The 14286-nt window shown below is 43.3% G+C and overlaps 2 protein-coding genes across 2 annotated transcripts; both read right to left on the bottom strand.

The window, feature by feature from the left end:
- Positions 1–2031: 2031 nt before the first annotated feature.
- LOC121619958 (saxitoxin and tetrodotoxin-binding protein 1-like) lies at positions 2032–10409 on the bottom strand. The gene is made up of 5 exons (XM_041955903.1): positions 10278–10409; positions 9195–9340; positions 6550–6641; positions 4356–4481; positions 2032–2195 (listed from the first exon to the last, which is right to left on the bottom strand). The coding sequence occupies exons 1-5, from the start codon at positions 10407–10409 to the stop codon at positions 2032–2034; spliced, it is 660 nt and encodes a 219-aa protein (XP_041811837.1).
- A 548-nt stretch (positions 10410–10957) lies between these two features.
- On the bottom strand, positions 10958–13752 carry LOC121619959. The gene is made up of 6 exons (XM_041955905.1): positions 13633–13752; positions 12862–13007; positions 11771–11835; positions 11349–11513; positions 11159–11263; positions 10958–11062 (listed from the first exon to the last, which is right to left on the bottom strand). The coding sequence occupies exons 1-6, from the start codon at positions 13750–13752 to the stop codon at positions 11019–11021; spliced, it is 645 nt and encodes a 214-aa protein (XP_041811839.1). The 3' UTR covers positions 10958–11018.
- Positions 13753–14286: the final 534 nt, after the last annotated feature.

Below are 14286 nucleotides of genomic sequence, written 5' to 3' on the forward strand. Positions count from 1 at the left end.
GGTCAGCTTCAGAATCAGACTGGAAACAAGTACCAAGCAGATCAGAGACGATCGCTGCAGGACTGAACCTCACCGAGGCTCAGCCTTTAAAGAAGTTCAGCCTGGTTACAAGCTCGTGGACTTTTCCATTATTACATAAAAAGGTTTTTTTTTCCGTTTCTGTTTTCTTTTTTTCCAGGGTTGTGTAAGTAATATTTAACTACCAGCCTGTCGCTCTTCGGTTCAAAGGGGATTTCAGGGTTTGCTGTGTTTGTTGGACTTCATAAGATAAGATGATCCTTTATTGATCCAGCGGGCAAATTTAGTTGTTGCAGCACAACGACAGAAATACGTACAAATAAATAGAGAAAGGAGACAATAAGTAACAGAAATATATAAAACTAAAATGAGAAAATAATAAAAACGAGAATCTATACAAGATCAATTGAAGATAAAAGTGACAGTGATGTGACGAACAGCAGTAAAATGAACAAGCCAGGAGATGATTTGATTTAGTGATGGAACCTAGTTTTTATCATTATTAATATAGAGATGTAGTATAATATATATGTATATATATATATATATATATATATATATATATATATATATATATATATATATATATATGGTATAATATGGAATATAAATTAACTCAATGTGGCACGAAAAAGAAGAAAAAGAAGAAGAGGAAGACGAAGAGGCTCGAGCAGAAGCTGCTCTGGACTGGAGTGTTTTTTAAAAAACAAAGCAGGGAGGGAAGTCATCTGTTGAAGAACTGGGACCACCTGAGTCAGGGCTCCCGTCTGCGGACCACCTGCGAGGCTCAGATTTACCTTCTGTGATCTTCCTGCTGCAGCACAACTCTGCAAACACTGTTAGAAACACAGGAGCTCACATCAGTGCAGCACCTGAGTACATGTAGTCAGGTACATCCCTCCACTGATGCTGGCCGACGTTGATCGGTGTAGAACAGGCATCTCAAACCGGTTCCATAAAGGGCCGCGTGGCTGCAAGTTTTCATTCCAACCAAGGAGGAGCACACCAGGCTGGAATCAATTAATCAGCTGATCTCAGTCTTCAGCTGATAACTAAGTGATCCCTTGATGTTGATTGGTTGGCCTGATGTGCTCCTCCTGGGTTGGAATGAAAACCTGCAGCCACGCGGCCCTTTATGGAACCGGTTTGAGATGCCTGGTGTAGAACATAAATAACATTCGAGCCGGCCGGCCTGAGGAGACTTCCTGTGTGTTCTACACAGCTGTGTGACCCCCCATGTAAGCTAACGCTAAGTTAGACGGCACGGTGTGTTCCAGTGTCTGACTCTGGATTTAATGACTGTGTTGATTATGAATGTAAATTAAAATCCTATTAGAGCGCAGCCATTCTGCCTCACAGGACTCTTCATTCAACAGCAGCTTCATCCGGTCCTGATGGCAGCTCAGCACTCGCTCAGCACTCGCTCTGTGTTTGGACATTTCACTACGCAAATCTGGTTTATGTGCACCGCTGCATATGTTGGTATGCTACCACCACCTGTACACCACCTCTGCATCACCTGTACATCACCTGTACACAACCTGTAGATCACCTGTACATCACCTGTACATCACCTGTACACAACCTGTACACCACCTCTGCATCACCTGTACATCACCTGTACACAACCTGTAGATCACCTGTACATCACCTGTACACAACCTGTACACCACCTCTGCATCACCTGTACATCACCTGTACACAACCTGTAGATCACCTGTACATCACCTGTATATCACCTGTACACAACCTGTATATCACCTGTACATCACCTGTATATCACCTGTATATCACCTGCACATCACCTGTATAGCACCTGTACATCACCTGTACACAACCTGTACATCACCTGTGCATCACCTGTATATCACCTGTACATCATCTGTACATCAGGTGATCAGAGTGAAACTGTTGGAAGGAATGTGAATCCCCCATGTGCACATATGTCTGCGTCCTTGCTCGACCAATGAAAAGGAAGAATTTAAAACAAGTTCAGAACTCTGCAGCGTACCTTCAACAGGGGAAAGAGTAAAACTGCCCGGGCTTTGGTCCGTTCTCCCAGAAACTCAGCTTCAGACCTGATGACTCCATCTTGAATATGTGCAGGAAGTGACGACACAGCGTCTCCTTGTTGGGATCAGCGGGTTTGACGTCACGGAGCGCTGCTGTACCGCCGCCTGGTGTTGGGATGAACTACAAACTACAAACTACAATTTCTTTTTCAACACAACAAACAAAACTGATACAACTCAATCCTAACAAAAATGGCATTATTATTTACATTCTTCTTCTTATTATTGTTGTTACAATTTCCCAGGAATATCAAAATATACAAATATAATAATGAATAATGAAAGATGGAAATTATTTTTGTTCTTCTATTTGTTCTTTTTTTATTGGTTATTTGTCTGCAAAGGACTATTAAATTAAAATGTAAAGAACCTCCTCTGCTGAAACAACTCTCCCTCGCTGTTCATTTTTTTTGTTTTTACATTTCCCTGTTATGATCCAAACACCAGACTGAGCCAGATTTATTCCAAACGTGATCTTGTTTTACAGAGGTGGAGAAAACAATCAATCAATCAATAATCAAACTGTGTTTCCTGTTAATACCTGAGTCCAGGTATTAATCTCCTTTATCCAATCACGTGTTGACAAAGTGTTCAGACCTCAGTGTAACATCAATCAGACTAAAACAGAAATAAGTGCTGATAAAACCCACTGAGACTTCACGCTGTGAGTCTAAACCAGCAGGCAGAAGCAAAGCAGCTCTGAGATAAACAGAGTTATCGGTTTGACGTAAAGAAAGACACACACAGGTTTTAGTGTTTGCTTTATTTGTGAAAGGTTGATGTGACGTGTTGACACTCGGATGTGTGTTCGGTCCTACATCTGCTCTGAGGACGGTTTAGCATCAGGACAAAACTCTGTGAGGAGACAAGAGGACAATCAGCGTCTGTCTAAAACTAAAGGTCCCACACATCCAGATCAGTTTCCTGTCTAACCCTCCTCAGCTCTCTGATGTGGCCTAATCATGGCATAGTGATGTCATCAGACAACAAACATCCAGTGGCAGTTTGCGGCACCGGGGCTCCACAGGGTACTGTGCTCTCTCCTTTCCTCTTCACCCTCTACACATCGGACTTCAGATACAAAACAACCAGCTGCCCCCTCCAGAAGTTCTCTGATGATACAGCCATCGTTGGATGTGTATCGCAGGGGAACGATTTGGAATACAGGGAACTAACTTTGTCGACTGGTGTGGACTAAACCACCTGCACATCAATGCCGGCAAGACCAAGGAGATGGTGATTGACTTCCGCAGGAAAGCACCACAGACTACATCCAGGGTCTGGACATTGAGATCGCGGAGGAAAACAAATACCTGGGTGTACACCTCAACAATAAACTGGACTGGACACTAACACTGATACCCTGTCCAGGAAGGGCCAACGTCGTCTTCATCTCCTGAGAAGACTGAGGTCCTTTGGAGTATGTAGGACATGACTGAGGACTTTCTATGACTCTGTGGTTGCATCTGCAGTCTTTCACTCAGTGGTCTGCTGGGGCTGTGGAAGCTCTGAGAGGGACAGAAAGAGACTAAACAAACTGGTCAGGAGAGCTGGTTCTGTCCTGGACTGCCCTCTGGACACCACTGAGGATGTAGGTGAGCCAAGCTGACATCCATCATGGACAACCCCTCCCACCCCCTGCATGACACAGTGGGGGCCCTCAGCAGCTCCTTCAGTAACAGACTGCTGTATCCACCCTGAAGAAGGAACTACCACAGGTCCTTCATACCAACAGCTGTCAGAGTTCAGCTCCAGCATCAGTTAATGCAGCTCTGGGTCCAGATTCACACTGTTACTGTAAAACATCCTTCTATGTCATACATGCTGTAACCTGAGCAGTATTACATTGCTTTTCCCTTAAATACTGCACTATGTATATATATCACCTGTGGATTCGAAGAACCGGAACGGGGCATCATGAGCAAATCCCAGACACTCGGCCAGTTTCTGATGATCGCCGTGGGCCGATTTCAGCTGCTCAAGATCCTTATGATGCCCGTACCTCTCTGATACACACACACACACACACACACAGAAACACACACACACACACACACAGACACACACACAGACACACACACAGACACATAGACACACGCACGCACACACACACGCAGACACACACACACACACAGACACACACACACACAGACACACACACGCACACACAGTTCAAATTGTGAAACTTGTCCTTTAAGTTCCTATTGTAACAACAGCAATATGTGTTATATGTGTGTGTGTGTGTGAGTGTGAGTGTGTGTTTACTGTAGCTGAGCACATAATTGGCGAGTGAGCCTTTGTAGACCAGGATCAGACAGTCGGAGCAGGTCTCATAGAAAACCCCTTCACCGGACTCGTTGAAGTGAGTCACAACACCATCACTCTCTATCCCTGATACACACAGACAGATAACACACATCATCACCATGACAACAACAACAACAGAGACAACAACAACAACAAGAAAGGCAGCGGCAGTAATACAATGGTCGTAACAAGAAGAGGAAGAATAATAAAAAGCAGAAATATTGCAGCATCAGTCATAATAATAACAAATATGAATGAAAATATTGACAATATGATCATTGTGTTAATACTAGTTCAAGTAAAACTGTCACTACCACTTTATCATGTACCTTTACTATACTTACACAATAACATTATAATATACTATGCCACACCAGAGACATAAAACACTGCAAACACCAAGGATGCTTACAGCTCTTCACCCCTCCCCCCACTGGGCCGATCTGATCACAACCTGGTTCATCTGCTACCTACTTACATACCTTTGGTGAGTAAACAACAGCCAGCCATCAGGTATGTAAAGACATGGTCAGAGGAGACCAGTATGGCACTGAGGGACTGTTTTGACACTGACTGGGAGGTGTTGTGCAGTCCTCATGGGGAGGACATCAACAGTTTGACAACATGCATGTCGGACCACATTAACTTCTGTGTGGACAACAATGTGCCGACCAGAAAGGTACGGTGTTTCCCAAATAACAAACCCTGGGTGTCCCCTGAACTGAAAACCCGACTGAATGAGAAGAAAGGGGTTTTTAAGTCTGGGGACGGAACTGAGTTGAAGAGGGTGCAGAGGGAACTGAGGCCACAGTAGCGACATGGCAGGGGCTGAGAGACTGGGAATGGGCAAATGAGCTGAACCTGTTTTTTAGAGGTTTGATTCTACCCCTGTTCCCTCCCCCAGTTACCAGACAGTATTACTTCTCTGCACCCCCTCCCTCCACCTTGGACCATCCCTGACACAAGTACCTGGGTGTCCACCTCAACAACAAACTGGACTGGTCCACTAACACTGATGTCCTGTACAGGAAGGACCAAAGTCGTCTCCTTCTTCTGAGAAGACTGAGGTCCTTTGGAGTATGTAGGACATTACTGAGGACTTTCTATGACTCTGTGGTTGTATCTGCAGTCTTTCACTCAGTGGTCTGCTGGGGCTGTGGAAGCTCTGAGAGGGACAGAAAGAGACTGAACAGACTGGTCAGGAGAGCTGGTTCTGTCCTGGACTGTCCTCTGGACACCACTGAGGATGTAGGTGAGCCAAGCTGACATCCATCATGGACAACCCCTCCCACCCCCTGCAGGACACAGTGGGGGCCCTCAGCAGCTCCTTCAGCGACAGACTGCTGTATCCACCCTGTAAGAAGGAACTACCACAGGTCCTTCATACCATCAGCTGTCAGAGTTCAACTCCAGCGTTGCTTAACTGGCACTTGTTTCCATACTCGGACTGTTCTTTGCAGTGATGTGTGATTTATCATGCACAAATATCTTGCAATAATTACTTTCTTTATTGACTCTCATTGAGTACTCTATCAGTACATAGTAGTATTCTACTGTGACATATATATATTTATTTCGGTGAAATATGATTAATGCTGGAGTCACCTGCTGTGCAATTTGTGTGAAATCTGTGAAATTCTATCGTATTTTTGGTAGTATGTTTTTATGGCAATTGTTGTTTTAGTTATTTGCGGCTATCTATAAATATATTTTACACATTTTTCTTTTATATACTAATTTGTATTAATGTGCTAATATTTAGTCAGCTTTTATTTCTCTATTTCTGTTGCTTTATTTTTTCCAACTGTCATCACCTGCTACTGTAATACCCAGATTTCTCCAGCTGGGGATTAATAAAGTCTATCTTATCTTATCTTATGTATACTGTCCCATACTGCACTCATACTTACTCTATACTATTTTATACCTATACTCTAATTATATAACATGAACAGATGGATTTTAAAGCTTGATTAAAGCTTTGATATCTCTTTTTCTGTGATTTTCTTCAAGTTATTATCATGATTAATTATTGTCAGTATCACTTCATGCTTCCTCAGACAGGAAACCAAACAAACAAAACCTTCACAACACCAAAGCAAAGACAGTGTGTGTGTGTGTGTGTGTGTGTGTGCAGGTCAGTGTGACTCACTTCCACCGCTGATGTGCAGTGTGTGGTGTTCAGAGTCGGGGGGGTCAGAGGGCATCGACATGTTCAAGAAGTATATGGCACAGTTCTTATCACTGAAAATGAGACGACACAAACCAGGTTCTTTAAAAACAGCATTTTCTCTGATTTCATGGATTTATGGACATTTATTCACGACGACGTCAGAATAATACGTGAATGATGTCTGTGTGTCGAGGTTTGGCTTCAGAGACTTCAGACCAAGAAACAGACGAGGACCAACACAACCGGTCCAGGTGTACTACAACTGTAATGGTATTATTAGGTACTTGCATCAATATTCAATCAGAAACTACCCAAATGTAAGTACTTGTTCTAGTTAATGCTGACATTAAAGGATCATCAGCGAATGTGCTGTTAAAGATTAGCTTTTCATCCAGAACAGGGAGTTAAAAAATACTCAATACCGTGTTTTTAATCTCTATATTTGATGTACATGTTTAGAATTTAGACATACACTACCAGTCAAAAGTCTGGACACACCTTCTCACTCAGTGGTTTTTTATTGTAGATTCACACTGAAGACATAAAACTACGATTGAACACATGTGGAATTATGTAGTCAACAAAAAGGGTTGAACAAACAATATGTTTTGTAGTTCAGATTGTTCGAAGTAGCCTCCTTTTGCTTTGATGACAGCTTTGCGCGCTCTTGGTATTCTCTCAGTCAGCTTCATGAGGCAGTCACCTGAAATGGTTTTCAGTTAACAGGTTTGCCATGTCAAGAGTTCATTTGTGGAATTTCTTATCTTCTTAATGTGTTTGAGACCATCAGTTGTGTTGTGGCAACAACCCACTCAGCTAAGTAAAGAGAAACGGCAGTCAGTCGTTACTCTAAGACAGGCATGTCAAACTCATTCCATAAAGGGCCGTGTGGCTGCAGGTTTCCGTTCCAACCAAGGAGGAGCACACCTGGCTGGAATCAATTAATCAGCTGATCTCAGTCTTCAGCTGATAACTAAGTGATCCCTTGATGTTGATTGGTTGGCCTGGTGTGCTCCTCCTTGGTTCGAACAAAAACCTGCAGCCACACGGCCCTTTATGGAATGAGTTTGACATGCCTGCTCTAAGACATCTGGAAGATTTCAAGAACTTTGAATCTATCCTCCAGCGCAGTCGCAAAAACCATCAAACGCTATGATGGAACTGGCTCTCATGACGACCTCCCCGGGAAAGGAAGACTTTTCTGCTGCAGAGGGCAAGTTCATCAGACTTACCAACCTCAGAAACGTAAATCAATAGCACCTCAGATTAGAGCCCACATAAGGCACATCTCAACATCAAGGAGACTGCATGAATCAGGCCTTCATGGTCGAATAGCTGCTAAGAAACCACGACTGAGGAAGAACAACAAGAAAAAGAGACTTGTTGGGCCAAGAAACACAACGAATGAACATTAGACAAGTGGACATCTGTACCTTGGTCTGATGAGTCCAAATTTCAGATTTTGGTTCCACCCACCAGGTCTTTGTGAGAACATTTGAGACAAAGACAGCACAAGACACTTACTAACACAGAACACAACCAGGCTTTTGACAAAGACAAGACTTGGAACAAACTTAGGCTGTGGCGTGGGTAAAAAACAAAATTAGACTAAAACACTATGGCGACAAAATTAGAAAACCAAAAACGCTCCCGAAGGAGGAAAACGGAACTGACCAACTGAAAGAACTAGATATGAAAAACTAACAACTCAAAATACACTCAGAGAAAATGGAGGAACAAGAATCTCAATAACAAAAGTAATCAAACAGAAAGTCACTCTTTAACGAGCAGAACAAATCGGCTAAGCTATGACCTAGGAAAAGAAAACAGAAACTAGGTTATTAAAGTTACAAACAAAAAACACTCACGAAAGGACTACGGCATGGAATCTCAAAACGGCAAGGGAAACGCAGACAACACTAAGGACGGTGGAACACGAACATAAAACAAGGCATGGACATGAACAAAGACAAGAACAAGACAAGAAACAAACTCACTGGAACTGTGGCAAATAAGAGACAAAGACAAACCAAGGAGACAATCACATAAAACACGGCGCGGACATGAACAAAGAAAACACAACAAAGAACACTCACTTATAGGGCTATGGCTATGGCTATGGCAAGGAAACGCAGACGGCAAAGTAGCGCAGACAATGACCCGAAAAAGACAGACTTATATACACAAGGGAGGAACACTAATGACACACAGGTGAACACGATCAGACAATCACAGGGGTGGGAAAACACAGGAAGTAAAGCAAATAAAGACACATAACATGAACCTTCAAAATAAAACAGGACATGACAAAAACCAGACAAAGACAACACATGTCATGGAAAACCATTTCAGGTGACTGCCTCATGAAGCTCATCGAGAGAATGCCAAGGGAGTGCAAAGCTGTCATCAAAATAAAAGGAGGCTACTTCTAAAATATAAAACATATTCTGGTTTGTTTAAGCCTTTTTTGTTTACTACATAATTCTATATGTGTTCCTTCATAGTTTTCATAGTTCCTCTTCAGTGAGAATTGACAATGTAGAAAGTAATAAAAATAAAGGAAAAAGAAACATAAAGAAACAACATAAACCACTATTTAAATCCGTTACGCTGACAGCACTCACAGGAACATGTTGTTCTCATTGAACATGATGGTGTTGTTGTCAGGGTACAGTCGGAGCTCCACTTTGGAGCTGGAGAGGAGTGTCATCAGGTCTGGGCCATACTGAACTTGAGAGACGGACCAGACCAGAGCCCAGTGCCCGAAAATCTGCAGGAGGAGGTGGACAGGTGAGGGTCAGACAGATCTAAAGCTGGGACACTGAGGACCTGCGGCTCCTCTGTAGACAGTACACCTGTACATCACTGCAGCAAGGTGAGACGTTAAACCACTGGAGGTTTACAGGTGAAGTTGATGTTTAATACTGAATATTTACCTTTACAGAGAAAGTCTGTGAACTCAGTGAGATGTCTCAACATCTATATTGATGAAACGTGGTTCAGACAGTCATGTTCCTCAGAGGATGAATCCTACAGACGAGTGATCGTCTGACTTTTCTTTTAGCGCCATCATCAGGTCAACATTTTAATATGTTTCAGTACTTTGGTTTATGAGCAAATACACGCAGAACTACAGACATTCCCAGCAGCCACAGCGACACTGTGTTTACTTACTTAATAGCAAATGCTAGCATGCCTATATGCTAAAATAAAATGGCAAATATGGTTGACATTATACCTGCTAAAAATCGGCATGCTAGCATTGTCACTGTTAGCCTGTTAGCATACATGCAACATTCATGCAATGTTGGCAGAATGGGAAGAATGGGAAATTCACCCATTATTCTCACTTATTGTTCACACATTATCCTGACCTGGTTAGCATTCATGCTAATCATGTAGCCACACCAGATAAACAGCCTAAATTAGCTACTTTTACTGTACATATACATGTTCATAGCAGTTTGTATATTTCACATGTGAAAATATACATTTCTCTTCTCGTTCTATTTCTGTTTGGCCTCAATTTGAAGCAAAGAAAAATGAAGCTCAGTCTTGAAATGACGGACTGTACAGAACAGAGTCATACGTGGACGTGAATAATCAGGTTCTTCTGTGCCATTTTAGAGACTCATACCAGTGTGCATGTAAACGCACTTATTGATCTGTCCTGCTCCGGAGGGACGGACGTCTCGTCTCAGACTCACCTTGTGCAGGTCTTTTGTTGCCAGCGTTCTTTTCAGGATGTCACAGTCTTTGTGGTCCGAATCTGCGTTTGTGCCGATCGCTGCCAGCAGCAGCAGCAGCAGCAGCAGCGCCGCTCGCTTCAAAACACTCATCCTGCTCTGAGATAGAAATCAAACACACCCTGCTCAGTGCTCTGTCAGGACAGCAGAGTGACAGGAGGTGAGCAAGAGGGCTTATAACTACCCCCGCCGGCCCCCGCAGGCTCCTGCCGGCCCTGAATCGGTCCAAAGTGTGTGTGTGCTCAGTGTGTTCAACATCTCATGCAAGAGATCTTTCTGCGAGAGAGTTTTCTCACAATCATGAGGTCTTGTCTCGAGTCAACAACCTGAAGTGGATCTGGAACTTTTCCACAGTGGGTCCATGAACAGGAACGAGGTCGTCCTGGGTCGAAAGTTTATCGACGTCCACCCACACAGACGGACAGACGTTGACTTTCTGTCCTGATAAACACTGACGAAGGCTTTTCAGCACACAAATCTGTGTGTCACGTCCTTCACCTCACACTGCCTCACCTGTGAGCCTCTCCACCCTCCTTTAACTCTCCTGCTGAGGCCTCACAGCCTGAAACTCTCTGTTACATCATTTTATTGATGACAAAAGTCGATCGTGAATAAAAACACATACCGCACGTTCGATGTTTGAGTCAGTTTTATTTTATTCCAGTTTGGAATATTTGTTTGTCATAAAAGCAGCGTTTGACTTCAGGTGAGAGACAGCTTCACGCCCTTGCCTTCCTTACAGAAACCTGCAGAGAGAAAGACAGAGACAAAGACGTCAGCTGTGGCCGATATCACGAAACTTGATTCCACTGTTTAATCAGACGGGTTCAAAGGTGAAGCACCGTTCTTGGTGTCGTAGTGGAAGTCTGGTTCCCCGGAGAAGCCGAGGCAGCTCGCCTGCTGCTTGAAATGTTCCAGGTCTGCGTCCGTCAGGGTCGACTCTCTACCTGGAAACAAAGTAGAAAAGCAGGTTGCGTTGCAATATTTCACATAAAATGAGTTCTTTTCTCTCTCTGACTCGTTCCTCCCTACCCATCAGATAAACAGCATTAGTGGTGAACTGCTCCCTGGTATTGGTGCTGTCAAGCTTAACTAAGTCAAGGAACTTTTCCAGGTTTCTGGCAGTGGAGATGCCGCTGAAGACCACACAGCCGTCACAGCTCGGCAGCAGGTGGAACTCTGTGGTGATGTTGCCCACTGAGGAATGAAAGGTGGAAAGAATAAAACATTATTGTCCATCTGAAACAGATCCTGTATATTTAGCTCTGAGACTGGAAACACAGAACATGTGTGTTGTAAATTCAAATAACAAGAAAGACAGATGACCTTTCAGTTTACCTGCAGAGGATTGTGTTACAAGTTGAAAACTAGAGCCTGCAGCTGTGCTAGTTATTGCTATGCTAGTTAATGTAACAGAACTAACACACAGTATGGAGTCAGGTCAGGTAACTTACTGGATGATGTTGCAGTGTCGCCGTCAATAGATGTGTTGAAAGTTGAGCCAAAGCAGGTTCCATTTCTGGTAACAGCAGGAGAAAAGAGGAAAAGAGGAAGAGCTGAGTTCATGTTCTGGTTTAGGACTTCTTGTCCATGTCGGCAGAAAAAGTTAAGACTCCTTCCACTGATGAAGACTGTGTGATTCGCTTGAAAGCTCTGTAAAGGTTAGTAATGGACCTTGAGTGCAGACTGTTCTGTTAAACTACTGTTTCTGAGGTCAAGATTCTCAACGTTTAAGCCCACACAGACAAAAAGTCTGAATTTCTATGAATCAAATATAACCTGAGCGTTTTGTGCTTCATGTCAACAGATTCATCTCCACTGATGGCTGCCTACCGCAGCGACCGCCCAAGAGTCGGCATAACATAACTAACTACATTAGTTTGTGGGGTTAGAGGTCACGCTGGAATAGCAACCGTGATTAGGACTGGAGCCGGTCTAACAATCAGCTGGTGGATGTGAAGAACCGACAACACCAGAGTTTAAGGTAAAAGGTTCTAAGAGGAGTCTGACTCAGCTAAGTACACAATGATGCCACTTAATCCTTCCCTTAACTCACACTAGCAACCAATTAGCCTTTGGTCAGCGTAGTTATTATTGTTTCTTCTTCCTGTCTTATTTCCTCACAGGTAGAACAGTGACCATATGTTCCTTCCTCCACACCGCTGCACTTTCCATTTTATTGCAGGCATCATTGAATTCTTTGGCGTGATGGATTGAAAGTTTGATGAGGCACAGATTTGCAAAGAGTGAATCGACGCACATCAGCAGCTGTTTTATGTTGAAACAAGAGGTTTTAGTGTGACAGTCAGATAAAACGGAGTATTATCTGCAAAGCAGTGGACGTCATGATTAGGACACACCAGGTGCAGCTTAATGCTAGAAAGAACATGAGAAAAAGGGACCTAAGAAGGCAAATTTATCATTTCTTGCAGGTTCTAACTGTGTTAAATATGTTTCCGCAACACTTTCTCAAACGTTTAACTGATTTACAGCAGCTACCACGTTGCATGTGTGTACAGTTGACACTGCTTTGCCATCGACTCACATGTCGTTCTCCTCATACATGACAACTTCTTTGGTGCTGTGCGGCGACGCGCTGATGTTCATCCAGGAGCTGTGGAGTGACTTCAGGATGGCTTTATATTCTTCAGAGTCAGAGTAACCCATGATGAAGTTCAACCTGCCATACATCTGACCACAAACATGCAGGCAGTCAGTGACAGCCATTCATGGAACAGGGGCTGAATAGCACCCCCTACTGCCAAAAGACAAGAGCAGCTATATAATACAGCAATATAACTGACACTCAGTCTTTCATCATATTGATCTTTTACCTCATTTTCTTACTCAGGGGAACCTGTTGTATGGCTGCCTGTGTTTGAACGCTCAAACTTTGGGAACTTACTGAAGGAAATAACAGGTTTCGTTCAGGTACAGATATGGATGTTGAGACTTGTATCATACAGGCAAAGGGAGCAAAACTTCCACCATACCTGGAAGTGCCGTAAACAGAACGTACACCGCGCTGCCTCTGTCTCAGTTCACATACATTGTTGTGGTCTGACCTGAGCCGGACCACAGAGTCACATCCTGTAAAACCTGTTGAAGTAGTTTTTCAATGTGCCGTGTGGAACCTTCTGGGTGTGTCAGAAATGTCCGGGTATTTATCTTTAAGAGATCATCGCTAACTCCAACTGTAATGCTAATGCTAACACATGAGAGGCACAAACCGAGTTAAGGATTTTCAGCCACTGCTCGACTGCCTCAATGTCAACGCTAACCCAAAAACCCAGACGGGAGTCAGATGGGGGCTTACCATGCTGGGGTCGACCAGAGACAAAGGCTTGACCAAGGGCTCGCATTCCTCAGGAGTCAGAGCGGAGATGCTCAGAAACAGCCCTGCAACCAGGAAGAGACGGCTGAACCACAGATTCATGATGCTACAGCTGGTCAGCTTCAGAATCAGACTGGAAACAAGTACCAAGCAGATCAGAGACGATCGCTGCAGGACTGAACCTCACCGAGGCCGCTCAGCCTTTAAAGAAGTTCAGCCTGGTTACAAGCTCGTGGACTTTTCCATTATTACATAAAAAGGTTTTTTTTCCGTTTCTGTTTTCTTTTTTTCCAGGGTTGTGTAAGTAATATTTAACTACCAGCCTGTCGCTCTTCGGTTCAAAGGGGATTTCAGGGTTTGCTGTGTTTGTTGGACTTCATAAGATAAGATGATCCTTTATTGATCCAGTGGGCAAATTTAGTTGTTGCAGCACAACGACAGAAATACGTACAAATAAATAGAGAAAGGAGACAATAAGTAACAGAAATATATAAAACTAAAATGAGAAAATAATACAAAGTAGAATCTATACAAGATCATTTGAAGATAGAAGTAACAGTGATTAGACGAACAGCAGTAAAATGAACAAGCCAGGAGATGATTTGATCAAGCCAGGAGATCATTTGATGGAACCTA

This window comes from Chelmon rostratus, chromosome 16, assembly GCF_017976325.1.
Source record: "Chelmon rostratus isolate fCheRos1 chromosome 16, fCheRos1.pri, whole genome shotgun sequence".
Classification (NCBI taxonomy): Eukaryota; Metazoa; Chordata; class Actinopteri; order Chaetodontiformes; family Chaetodontidae; genus Chelmon; species Chelmon rostratus.